General features: G+C 57.5%; 1 protein-coding gene across 1 annotated transcript in view; it reads left to right on the top strand.

Moving 5' to 3' along the window:
- SPTBN5 (spectrin beta, non-erythrocytic 5) overlaps positions 1–13,206 on the top strand; it is a 51,352-nt gene that overhangs the window by 37,294 nt on the left and 852 nt on the right. Inside the window, 21 exon segments of the mRNA XM_085013907.1 lie at positions 378–550; positions 2,821–2,911; positions 3,005–3,151; positions 4,030–4,167; positions 4,249–4,505; positions 4,674–4,860; positions 5,090–5,302; positions 6,044–6,240; positions 6,353–6,557; positions 6,786–6,980; positions 8,096–8,251; positions 8,461–8,678; positions 8,841–9,030; positions 9,242–9,418; positions 9,588–9,692; positions 10,297–10,368; positions 10,904–10,995; positions 11,135–11,217; positions 12,029–12,079; positions 12,359–12,452; positions 12,604–12,752. Coding sequence (XP_084870033.1) covers positions 378–550; positions 2,821–2,911; positions 3,005–3,151; positions 4,030–4,167; positions 4,249–4,505; positions 4,674–4,860; positions 5,090–5,302; positions 6,044–6,240; positions 6,353–6,557; positions 6,786–6,980; positions 8,096–8,251; positions 8,461–8,678; positions 8,841–9,030; positions 9,242–9,418; positions 9,588–9,692; positions 10,297–10,368; positions 10,904–10,995; positions 11,135–11,217; positions 12,029–12,079; positions 12,359–12,452; positions 12,604–12,752 — 3,190 coding nt within the window.

A 13,206-nucleotide genomic window follows, 5' to 3' on the forward strand; every position in this document is an offset into this window, starting at 1 on the left:
CTCCTTCCCCAAACCCTTCTCACCTCTGCCCTCCTCACCTCCTTATACCTGGAGGTTTGTTTTCCCACAGCTGTCCCAACCACATGGCAGGTGAGCCTGACTCACTCAAAGAATAATTGGGGGCTGCCTCGTCTGTGCTGGCACAGCCTTACTGGGAGTGCAGGGGGGACGTCCCTGTTATATAGAAAAGTGCCACCTGCCCTGGAAATTCTGATACTTGACCCTTATCCCCCGTGCTTTCCCTAGTTGAGAATTACTGCCCTAAAGCCAGATACAGCCTTGAGGAATAGGGGGATGTGTTTCTTAGAATGGTTCTAGGTAGGAAAGCAGACAGTTTGGGATGGGGAGGGGGCCCCATGGACCGCATCGCTTCCCAGGATTCCTTGGCCGATGTGGAGACCCTGCTGTGGAAGCACAAGGTGCATGAGCAGGACCTGGAGGCACAGACGGAGAAGATCACCTCCCTGGAGGCCACCGCCCGCAGGCTGCACCAGGGTGGACACCCCAAGGCCCAAGGTGCCCTGGACCGGTGCCAGGCCATGCTCCTGAGGTACCTCTGGCTACAGGGCTAAGGGGATCATGAGTGGTGGGCTGGTACAGGCACCTGGATCTTCCCCCATCCTTCTACCTCTTAGCCTGGTCACAGCCTTTTCCAAGGTCTCAGATCAGATGTCAGGGCCCTACCACTCCAGCCTGCAGTGTGTCAGCCCATTACAGAGTCAAGCAGCACATGGTCACCCCGTAGAGATAAAGGGGACTTTTAAAAAGAAGCACACGCTAAGAGAGGGATGACCTCATGAAGTGGTGGTACCAGAGCACAGTGGTTAAGCCAACAACGCCAAGCTTCTGCACTGCCCATCACGGCGGAAATTGGGGCAGCCTCCTCGTGGAGTCTCGGGTCTATGTCTACAATGAGGGGATAAAAATACCAGCCTCTTAGGGTTGTGGAGAGGATGGGAAAGGGGCCCTGGAGGTCCTGGCACGGTGCCTGGTGCTCAGACACATTGGCAGATTTCTTATACTCATTTAACTGAAGCTGGCACAGCCGTGAGACTCCAGGCTCTGCCTCTTTTCCTCATAAAAGCCCATCTGGTTCAGCTGCCTCATCCAGCCCCTCAGACCTTTAGATAAAGGCAGATTGGACCAAAAGTTGGATCCCAGGCTTGTGGGGGTCTCCATCCTTTGCAGAGAGCCCATCAGGGCCCACCAAGTTTGTGGCTCCCTTGCTGGTACCTGGTGACCACCCCCCACTTCCCTGCAGGAGAACCCCACCTGGGTGCCCAAGGTCTTTGGCAGATGGCAAACATTGGTTTGCTGGTCTCCATCAACGCACCCCCATGCCCACCCTTAGGTGGCTCCTGGCAGGCCCTACTGCTCCCAGGACAATGCCACCCTGACCCACTCCCTGTCAGGTTTCTGGCCTCCTCTAGGGGGCAGCGTTTTCACTCCATCAGTACTCTGCATCTCCCCTGCGCCCCACACACTCACAGCAGCAGGGCATGTGAGTGCCAGCAGGATGTGTGCCTGGACCTCTGTAGAGTGAGGGTGGTGGGAGTGGGGGTGGGTATGAGTGCTTCTTTTCCTATTTCTTTAATAGACCTCACTTCTATTCTTGTGCATATGGCAGTGGACTTCCCCGAGGTACCTACATGTATAATCAGTGTATATATACATACGTGCACACATACAAATGCATACCCAAACTCCTAATATAGCAGAGTATGATTTTTTTTTTTTTGGTCTTTTTCTAGGGCCGCTCCTGTGGCACATGGAGGTTCCCAGGCTAGGGGTCTAATCGGATCTGTAGCTGCCGGCCTACGCCAGAGCCACAGCAACGTAGGATCCGAGCCGTGTCTGCGACCTACACCAGAGCTCATGGCAACGCTGGATACTTAACGCACTCAGCTCAGCGATGCCAGGGATCCAACCCACAACCTCATGGTTACTAGTCGGGTTCTTTAACCACTGAGCCATGACGGGAACTCCTAGCAGAGTATGATTTTTTTTTAAAGTGGTTTAGATACTGATTAAGTTTGCTAGGGCTTCCATGACAAATTAGCACAGGCTGGGTGGCTTAAACAACAGCAATTTATTTCTCATAATTGTGGGGGCTGTTAAGTCCACGATCGAGATCTTGGTGGCCTTGGTCTGTCCTGAGGCCTCTCCTTGGCTTCACATGGTCTGGTCCGTCTCTCTGTTTGTGTCTGTCTCCTAATTTCTTCTTATAAGGACACCTGTCCTATCAGATTGGGGCCCACCCTAATGACCTTGTTTAATTTAATTCTTTTTTTTTTTTTTTTTTTTTTGTCTTTTTGCTATTTCTTGGGCTGCTCCTGTGGCATATGGAGGTTCCCAGGCTAGGGGTCAAATCAGAGCCGTAGCCACCGGCCTATGCCAGAGTCACAGCAACACGCGATCCGAGCCGCGTCTGCGACCTATACCACAGCTCACGGCAACGCCGGATCGTTAATCCACTGAGCAAGGGCAGGGATCGAACCTGCAACCTCATGTTCTTAGTCGGATTTGTTAACCACTGCGCCACAACGGGAACTCCTAATTTAATTCTTTAAAGTAATCTCTTATCTTCAACACAGTCACATTTGGAGGGACTGGGGATTAGGACTTTGGCATAAGAATCTGGGGGACACAGTTCAGCCTGTAACAGGCACTAAGGGGAGAAGAATGTGGCTCTGTTTCAAAGGAAACCCCAGGCTCAGGGTCTGTTGACGCAGAAGAAAGGCTGTGCAGACAGGTAGGGCACACCCCCCACCCCTCAGCTAGGGAGCAGATCTGAGGCCCCTAAGATGCTCATTCTGGCAGGAAAGCGGCGCTCCTGGAGCGAGCCAGGACCCGTCGCCACCAGCTGGAGGAGCTCAGGCAACTGCGGGCCTTCCTACAGGATTCCTATGAGGTTGGTTGGGGTGAGGGAAGAAGTTGCCACAGGGAAAAGCCATTCTTCAGGGCAGCCCTAGGCAGCAGAACCTGGTCCTCCCTGTGTGCCCAGGTGGCCTCATGGCTGAGGGAGAAGAGCCTGATGGTCCTGGAAGAGGGATGGCAGGATCCAGTGGAGCTGCAGGCACAGTTGAGGAAGCAGCATAACCTCCAGGCTGAGCTGGACACGAGTGTGCACCACCAACAAAGGCTACAGACGGTGAGGCCCAGGAGCCCAGGACGGGCTTACAAGCCAGAGCAGGGGGCAACCCCACAGAACCCTGGCAGCCAGCTCTGAATCAGCCATGGATGTCCAACCTGCAAGTGCTTTCTGTACACAGGCATTGTGCTCAGCATCTGGGGGTAGTGAGACACGGTGGCTTCCCTGGGGCATCCTCTCCAGAAGCAGTGCCTTTTAAGAATTTTAAAGATAGTATTTTTTTTTTTTTTTTGGTCTTTTTGCCATTTCTTGGGCTGCTCCCACGGCATGTGGAGGTTCCCAGGCTAGGGGTCAAAGCGGAGCTGTAGCCGCCGGCCTACACCAGAGCCACAAGCAACACGGGATCCGAGCCAAGTCTGTGACTTCCACCACAGCTCATGGCAACGCCAGATCCTTAACCCACTAAGCCAGGCCAGGAATCGAACCTACAACCTCATGGTTCCTAGTTGGATTTGTTAACCACTGAGCCATGACGGGAACTCCTAAAGATAGTATTTTGATATGATAGTTTTTTTAAAAAGCCTCTTGGAAAGACATCAGATAGGGCCCGGTCAACAGTCCTATGGGTCTAAGAGTCAAAGAAGAAGAGCACCTTTTAAATTTACACTCTTTCACCTACAACGGGCAGGCCCTATCCCCACACTGCCTCCCTCTGATATAAAGTGCCCTGCTAAGTATCTGAAATGTTTGATCTTAGCAATATCACCGTTATTATTTCCATTATGTGAATGAGGAAAAGCAGCTCAGAGAGGTTAGGTAACTTGCCCAAGATCACATAGCTAGCACACAGACTGTGAGGCTAGGGTTTGGAACCAACTCAAGTACCCTGACACCAGCAGTCCTGAATGCATGAGGTATGTGCTGTATTGTGGCCATAGGAGGGGCAGAGGCTGCTCCGGGAGGGCCACCCAGCCTCAGAAACAATCCAGGAGCGGCTGCAGGAGCTGAGTAAGCTCTGGGAGGAGCTGCAGGCCAACTGCCAGAGGAAGGCAGCCAATCTACAGGAGGCCAGCGAGGTGAGGCTGTGCAGGCCCCAGAGAAGGCTGGATACAGCTCTGGGCCTCCCTGCCTCGTGCCCACTTCACATTCCACCTCAGGCCCTACGTCTTCGGCGGAGCATGGAGGAACTGGACAGCTGGCTGGGGCCCGTGGAGGTCAGGCTGAGAGCCCCGATCGGGAGCGCAGACCAGCTTGGGCTGGACGAGCTCCTGGGATCTCAGGGAGAGCTGGAGGCAGCGGTGGACAGGCAGGCCAGGCGGGCACAGACCCTGCTGGGCCAGGCCCAGGCCTCTGTGCGGGAAGGCCCCTGCCTCGCCCAAGCCATGGAAGAGCAGGCCCAGCGGCTGCTTCAAAGGTAAATCCATTCCTCCTCCCTGCCCCCCAGCTCAGCTCCTCAGGGCCTCCCCTGCCCACTGTGAGGGGCACAGAGTGGATGAGCTGATGTGCAGGACATAGTCCGGCCCTGATCCTGACAACCAGGTCCCCCTACCTGCCGCCCTGGGCCCGCCCTCCACTGCTGCAGGTTCGACAGCCTGTGGGAGCCCCTGCGGGAGCGCAGAATGGCCCTGGAGGCCCGGAGTCTCCTCCTGCAGTTCCTCAGGGATGCGGACGAGGAGATGGCCTGGGTGCAGGAGAAGCTGCCCCTGGTGGCCTCCCGGGACTGCAGCCAGAGCCTAAGCGCCTTGCGGCACCTGCAGGAGAAACACCAGGTGTGGCCACAGGGAGGGGAAGGGCTGTTCTTGGGCGCTGGAAGCTCTCTGCCTCCTGGGGGACTTTGTGGGTCCCCTGAATTCCTTGTCAGTCACAAGGACAGGGTTCTCTTTTGGGGGGGTTCTGTGGGACCCCACAATACCTCAGAGGGAACTCTGGGTCCTCCAAGGATCACCCAGGAGCATCCCCCATCAGAATCCCCCATCCTGTTTTCCTTCGGCTCCGCAGAACCTGGAGAGTGAGATGAGCATCCATGAGGCTCTGACCCGGGCAGTGGTGGGCACGGGGCGCAAGCTGGTGCAGGCTGGACATTTTGCTGCCGGGGATGTGGCTGCCCGGGTGCAGCAGCTGGAGGATGCTATGGGCCGCCTGCAAGCAGAGGCTTCACAGAGGCGGCGGTGGCTGCAGCAGGCTCAGGAGGCCCAGCAGTTCCTGACAGAGGTTAGCGGGTAATGTGGGGCACAAAAGGGTGAGGGCTGCGCACAAGGATACACAGGTGTAGGCAGGTCTGGAAGGTACCCCCTACCTCTGGTGTGGCTCTGGGTTCGCTGTGCATCTTCTGTCAGCTCCACTAAGTGGTATACTGCCCCCAAAGTCTTCCTTCTGTGTGCTACCCAGGAAACAGCCTACTGGGTTTGGTTTGCTTTTGGTTTTGCTGTTCTAAACCGGTGACCCTTGATCAATGCTTTACGTCAGTATCGCCTGGAACCTTTAAGAACTGCTGCTACTGGGAGTTCCCGTTGTGGCACAGTGGAAAAGAATCCAACTAGTATCCATAAGGATTTGAGTTCGATCCCTGGCCTCACTCAGTGGGTTAAGGATTCAGCATTGCCACAAGTTACAATGTAGGTCGAGGATGCTGCACCAATCCCTTGTCGTTGTGACTGTGGTGTAGGTGGGCGGTAGCTCTGATTTGACCCCTGGCCTGGGAACTTCCATATGCCATGTGTAGAGTCCTTAAAAAATAAAAAATAAAAAGCTGCTGCCACTCAGTCTCTGTTGCTGACCAAAACAGAACCTTAAGGGGGTGAGAGGCAGGTATCAGAAGCTGTGAAAGCTCTGGGGTGATTGCTGTCAGCCAGGACACACACCACTCACTGCTCTGAATCTTAAGACCATGAACGCAACCTTGAGAGCCCTGGAGGGCATCACCCAGGCAAAACTGTCCTCTGTGCCCCCCAGCTCCTGGAGGCAGAATCCTGGCTGGAAGAACGGGGCTGTGTTCTGAACACTGAGGATGTGGGCCAGAGTGCCGAAGCCACATGGGCCTTCCTGCGGCAGCTGGAGGCCACCAGGAGAGACCTGAATGGATTCAGCGTGCGCATTGAGAGGCTACAGCAGACAGCAGTCCTCCTTGAGAGCAGGCGGAACCCAGAAAGGTACGTGGGAGCCAGGCCCCATTAGGGAGAAGAAGGGAGGACCCTCTCTATAGGGGCTGAGGCTGCCTGGCCTAGAGAGAGGGCTCCAGGCGGGTTGTCTTTCCTGCCACAGCCCCAAGGTGCTGGCCCAGATGCATTCAGTGAGGAAGACCCACTCTGGGCTGCTCCAGAGAGCAGAGAGCAGGGGGCAAGGCCTGAGGGAGCAGATGCAGCTGCACCAACTGGAGCGGGAAGTCCTGCTCCTGGACACCTGGCTGGCCAGCAGGGTGGCCACTGCTGAGTCACAGGACTATGGGCAGGACCTGGAGGCTGTCAAGGTGAGTCCTTCCTGAGCGAACCGGGAGGAGAGGGGATTGAGTGACTTGAAAGGGTAGAGAGGGAGGGGTGGGGGTGGAGGAGCAGACGGGAAGTGTGGGGCTCTGGGAGGATCCCTGCAATTCTAGAGGCAGGGCTGAGGGACCTCAGCAGAGAGAGAAGCCCTTTGTCAGTTTTGGAGGCTGCTAGACACCGCATCCAGAGTGACCTCCGCGGCCCTTGCCCTGCAGGTGCTGGAAGAGAAGTTCGATGCTTTCAGAAAGGAAGTCCACAGCCTGGGGCAGGCCAAGGTGCAGGCCCTGCGGGAGCGGGCAGCCTCCCTGGAACGGGCAGCCCCCAGGTTCTCTCCCCAGATCCAACCACAGAGGAGTCGCATTGAGGCCGCTTGGGAGAGGCTGGATGGAGCAGTGAAAGTCCGCACACAGGTACGTGGGGGCAGCCAAGGGGCAGGGACATCTGTGCCTTCGGCCTGGACCAGGCAGCCCCACCAGCTGTGTGTGTGCGTGTGTGTGTGTGTGTGTGTGTGTGTGTGTGTGTGTGTGTGTAGGGTGGTGGCTGCCTCTAACTCCCAGTGCCAAGCAGATCAAAAGTCTCAAAACCCTCAGTCCTCTCCAAGTCTCTCTGTACCTCCAGAGAGAAATGGGAAGCACATGCCTGGTCGGCTTCAGGCCCCCTCTAAGCCCCACCCCCAACACAGACTTCAGGTTTATTAAGACACTCGCCCTGTGCTCTCTTGTCCTTCACCACACACACTAACCAGGTGACATCACTCCATCTACCCACTCTTTTTTTTTTTTTAATTTTTTTAAGTCTTTTTAAGGCTGCACTCACGGCATGTGGAAGTTCCCAGGCTAGGGGTGAATTGGAGCTGTAGCTGCTGGCCTATACCTCAGCCACAGCAATGTGGGATCCGAGCTGCAACCTACACCACAGCTCATGGCAATGTTGGATCCTTAAGCCACTGAGTGAGACCAGGGATCGAACCTGCGTCCTCATGGATATTAGTCGGGTTCATCACTCCTGAGCTACAGTGGGAACTCCAAACCCACTCACTTTTTCATACTCGGAATGGATTTGTATGCTGAGGAAATCCTCAGTGTTCCTCCATGACCTTAGCTCTCAGCTACAACTGGCAGTTTCTAGAAAACAGCCCAGCTCCTGGATCATCTGTCAGAGCCCACAAGCCAGGACTGCTGTGTCTGAGGGTCCTGGCTCGCCAGCCTCCTGAGCCAACCCCCTTCTCAGCCAGATTCCCCAAAACAACCCTCACCTCCATGGATCCATTCCCGCTTCCATCTCTGCCTTTCTCAGGAGTTGGGCACTGAAGACCCTCTCCTCACAGCACCCAGACCTCACCCTGTTATCAGTAACATCACCCATTCACAGAGCAGCTGCCTCATCTGGGGCACTTTCTGTACCTGGTAATCATGAATGAGTCACCAAGCACCATGGACCTCCCTGTTTAAAAGGAGGTGGCCCAGGAGGCCACATCTCCAGGAAAGAGGACCCTGGCCAGAGCAGGCCCTCCCTCCTCTCCCAGAACCTGACTGCAGCTCGTGAGGTGCGCGGCTTTGAGCAGGTGGCAGCCGAGCTCCAGGGCTGGATGCAGGAGAAAGCCGCCCTGCTGGCAAGAGATGCCTATGGCTGCAGCCTGTCATCAGTACAGACCCTGCAGCAACGGCACAGATGCCTGGAGGTGAGTGTCCATGCCCCGAGGCCTGCCCTTCTGCCCTTCATCCTGAACCCGTGGGTCAGGGGCCCACCGAGCTGGGAAGGGAGGACCTGCTTGCCCAGGTTGCAGAGCAGAGCCAAACACCTCAAAGAGAATGGGTGTCCCCCAAGAGGAGCAAGCATCAGGTTGCCAGGAACAGTGGGGGCAGGGCTGACCCTGTGTTTTGGCGGCAGAGGGAACTGGCAGCCATGGAGAAAGAGATGGCACATGTGCAGACGGAGGCCTGCCGGCTGGGCCAGTTATACCCTGTGTCTCAGGAGGGCCTGGCCAAGCAGCTGGCTGAGGTGCAGGAGGCCTGGGCCACCCTGAATGTGAAGGTGCAGGAGCGGGCTCAGCAGCTGGAACAGGCTGCCCAGGGCCATGCCTTCCTTGGCCGTTGTCAGAACCTACTGTAAGTGGTATCCTGCCCCTGGCTCTTGGTTTAGCTCTGCCCTAGAGAGTGGGGAGGGGTCACTCCAGCTTTTTAGGGAGCCATGCCCTGCCCCCTGCCCCCCCACCCCACCCCAGTTTCTCCTCCAGGCCCTGATGGCAGCTTCCTTTCCCTGCCCCACAGAGCATGGGCTCAGGAGAAGCAGGTGCTGGTCTGCTCAGAGGAGCTGGCTGGGGATGTGCCTGGGGCTGAGCGGCTCCTGGAGCAGCACGAGGCACTGGGGCAAGAAATCAAGGATCACTGCCTTCAAGCCCAGAATGCACAGCAGGAAGGGCAGCAGCTTGTGAACAACAGCCACTTCATGTCCCTGGAAGTATGAGCACAGAGATGGGTCTGGGGGTGAGCTCTGGTACTCAGTGCAGTTACCCAAGGCCTCGGGACTCCCAGCAGGAAGGGAAGGCCAGGCAGGGACGGGGAGGGTCCAGGCCTCATGGTCTCCCCTTGACCCCTCTGCCAGGGCCTCCAGCCCTGCCTACCTGGTGGCTCTGCCTGAGCATCTCACCCACAGCGTCCCCTCCCACCAGGTGACAGAGTGTCTGCAGGAGCTGGAAGTGTGGCTGCAGGCACTCAAAGAGGCCTGGGCCCTGCGCCGGGAACACTGTGAGGAGAGCTGGTGTCTGCAGAAGCTGCGTCAGGGGCTGGACCAAGCTGAGGCCTGGCTGGCCTCCCGGGAGGGCCTCCTGCTGGACCCCAACTGTGGGGTGAGCCAAGTCCCTACCCCTTAGGTGGCTGCACCACTTGGAAGCTACAGCCAAGGGCATCTTTTGCTGCTCGTCTGCTCACTGGCACCCAGACCGGGTAGTGGAGGCTGAGGGCATGGCTCTCTGCATCCCCTCGAGCTGGGCCTCACCCTGGCTTGCTTCTCTCCAGCACTCAGTATCAGATGTGGAGCTGCTGCTCCGCAGACACCAGGACTTAGAAAAGCTGCTGGCTGTCCAGGAAGAGAAGTTCACCCAACTGCAGAGGAAGGCAGGGGTGAGCGGAGGCTGGGGTGAGGGCGCACTGTGGGATGGCGGGAGTGGTCCTGGTCACAGCCTGAGTCGGGGTCTCCCCAGGCACTGAGCCCACATCTGACACTTTGGGAAGGCAATCTTTGGGAAAAGCCCTTGCTGGCTGCAGCGTCCTATCACCCCCATTTCCTGGTGGGCTAGGGCGCACTGGGCCTGGGGTGAGAGGGGCATCCCCTGAACTGGAGCAGGAAGAGATGAAGAACAGTGAGGAGACAGGTACTCTGTCTGGGTAGCAGGGATGTGGGGAGATGGCCTGGCCTGGCTTCTCTCCCCAAGATGGGACAGAAGCAGCAGGTGAAGGGGCCGAAACCCAGGAGAGTTGGCAGCAGGCTGACCTCCCTCCAGCAGAGCCTCTTGGGAAGCTGGGGGCTTGAAGTACCCCTGGCTGAGATGTGGGACCTGCAACAGGTGTCTCCATGGGGCCACCATGTGTGATTTTTGCCACCACTGTCTCCGCAGGGGGCGGGGTCATTGGGGATGAGGTTACATGTCTCCCCCCTCCACCTTCCAGACAGAACCTGTCCTCTGTGCTGGTCATGACATTCCCCAGCCCCATCTTGCATTTTCAGGATGCAAAGGGTGCACCTACCATGGGAGGAATTTTGGAACCTAAGCAGCAGCTCCTGCCTGGGGGGAGGCAGGTTAGTGCCAGAGACTCCTGCAGCCGCTCCCCTCCACAGACCCACTCGAAGTGCTCAGAGGGTCCCGGTGCCTGGAGCTGTAGTGGATACCACAGCACCTCCCTGCATTATTGGGACAGTCTGGCTCCTTGGGGCCACTTCACGGCTTCTGCCCTCACCCGGCTAGAGCTGGGCCCCTCTTCTTCCTCCTCCTGTTTTCCCTGGAAGTTACCCTCTGGCTCCCTCTTCCCCGTGGGCACCTTGGTCCAGTCCAGTACTTTCCCTGGGAGCCTCTGGAGACACAGGCTGTGACAAGGCTGCTACAGCCCATCCTTGTGTACAGCTGCTGCGGCCTCACCACCTTCTCTCCACAGCGCAGCTGGAGTCCCCAGGGGCACTGCTGGGGGTCCTTGGGGGGCAGCTGCCAGAGCCCGCTCCAGAATGCCAGGACGGCAGCTGAGGTGTGGGCAGTGGGAGGGCAGGCAGAGGACAAAGGAGGCCCCAAGGCGAAAAGCAGAGATGGGCGTGGTAAACCCTGCCTCTCATGGCTCCTCAGGACACGGCTCCCACAGCCATCCTTGGCCTCATGGAAATGCAGGATAAAAGACCAAGGGGTCACCATGATGGAAAACACACTTTCTCCTTAAGGTGAGGGCTGCAGCGGGAGACAGTGGCCCCGGGAAACGTTGACCCCCACAGGCCTTGCCTCCCCTTGCAGCTGAGAGAGCTGGAGGCAGGGGTCCCTCCATGGGAGGCAGAGTCTGACCCATGACTGTCTGGGTGGCAGGCGGTCTGGGGTAGAGCCCCTGTTTGCAGCACCACCTGAAGGACAGACTGAGAGCTGGCATGGCGCCCTGAGCAGTGTGGCAGGTAGGTTCCAGGGGAATTCTAGGGGTTAGGGGGGTGGGGGGCATTGAGTCCCTGGGCCCCAAGGTACTGATGTTTCATGCATCCTTGGAAGTTTCACATCTAGTACCTCTATGCCTGAGAGGTAAGTGGGATTTGTTTTTCAATTTAAGGCCCAGAGAGTGTAAGCAACTTGCCAAAGATCACACAGCCAATTAGTAGCAAAGATGGGGCCAAGTCCATCTCCTGACAGCCTCCTGGTTCTGTTCCACCCATTTTGGAGTCTGATTCCCCTGAGCCCTCAAGGATGCTCATGGGCTTCCCCGTGCTCTGCTCCGATACGGAGGCCTTTTCTAACCATCCAGTCTTGAAACAGCTCTGAATGCACCTCCCTTGGGGTGTCTTGCAGACAGTGGCCAAGCCCAGTTCTACTACTAGGAGGGACACATAGAAAGCAGCCCGTCGACCAGAAATCTGTCATTACTGATAGGCTCCACATGCAGGGTGTTCAGAGGCCCACCAGGAGTCGCTCTGGGTTCCTGGCTCTGTGCCTCACAGGGTCTCTGTTCTCCCCAAGGCTCTCCTTCCAGAATCCCAAAGGGACCTGAGTTTCTCCAGGCTAAGCCTTTCTGAGCCCATCAGCATCTGTCTTCCAGGAGGGTCGGTGCACCGAGGGAACCTGGCCCTGAGCACTGGGCTTGGGCCGCACCGCCCTTTGGGCAAGGCTTGACATGTGCACAGCCTCCAGAAGCAGGCACCTTGGTCTATTTGGGCGCTATAACAGATACACCATGGCCCAGGTAGATTATGAACAACAGACATTTACTTCTCACAGTTCTGGAAGCTGAGAAGTCCATGATCAAGGTGCCGGCAGGCTGGCCATCTGGTGAGAGAAGGGGCAGAAGGCGCCTCCGTGCTGTGCTCATGTGGGGGAGGGGCGAGGTTGCCCTCTGGGGTCTCCTTGAAAAGGGCTCCACCCTCACGACCCGATTACTTCCTAAAGGCTCCTCATCTTGGGGTTAGGATTCCAAGGTAGGAGGTTAGGGGAGGACACAAACACTGAGGCCATGGCGAGGAGGAAGGGGTGGGCAGGACATCTACTGCTGCAGATCACCTTGCATCCGCTCGAGGCGAGGCGGACCACTGCCCTTCCTTTGCTCTGCAGCTTCCAGTCTGAGCCCAGAGCTCCGAGCCAGACCCCTGGGCTTCCTGGCTGAGTACTCAGTCGAGAGGGTGCCTGGCATGGCTGCTCCGCTCAGGTAGGCACCTGGGTGTGGGGTGTCATCTCCATGACAGGCACAGATGCTACCCTCCGAATCCCAAGGCCCTAGGACTCAGACTGCTCGGGTGTGGAGCCACCCTTGCCCAAACTGACAACAGAGTCTGGACCCTGAGGCTCCCTTTCCCCAGATTCCACGGCTGTCCCCTGCCCTTCCCATTGAAGGGGATGCAAACGTGCACCGGCCCCCAGCAGCCTGTGGAGCTCCTGCAGACGGCTGGCCCTGCCAAGGAAACTGCACAAGGCTCCCGGCGGCTGTCCTGCCCAGGCCAGAGCCACGGTAAGGGTACTGGCTTCCCTGTCCATGTGCCATGGAGCCTGCCTGGGGCCCACACACTCTCCCTCTTCGCTGTCCTCCTCCCCTTCTCTCCAAGATGCAGCACTGCTCGCCAGGCCCCCCTGTGCCTGCCCCACCCCCCCCAGGCTTTCCCCAGTCAAGGACCAGGTCCCTGCTCTAAGAGGACAGGGGGTGGGGGGGAGTGTCCTAGAGGGGCTGGGAGTCAGGATGTCACCCAGACCCCCACTCAGGTTCACACACTGACCCAGCATACAGACTTCACACTCAGCCTCACGGCTGAGAGATCACTCACATCCCAACAGAGGGTGGCCACCGCGGCTGAGGTGTCTGGTGTAATGTCCACGCCTGCAGGGCCCACAGGTTCCAACTTAGGATTCAGGTGATGTGTTCCGGGGTGAGCAGGCCTTGTCCAGGACCCAGTGGCTTCGAAGGTTAT

This window comes from Sus scrofa, chromosome 1 (genome assembly GCF_054392235.1).
Source record: "Sus scrofa isolate SSC_HxYL_T2T_F1_AM1 chromosome 1, Sscrofa_HxYL_maternal_Yorkshire_Landrace_v2.0, whole genome shotgun sequence".
Taxonomy (NCBI): domain Eukaryota; kingdom Metazoa; phylum Chordata; class Mammalia; order Artiodactyla; family Suidae; genus Sus; species Sus scrofa.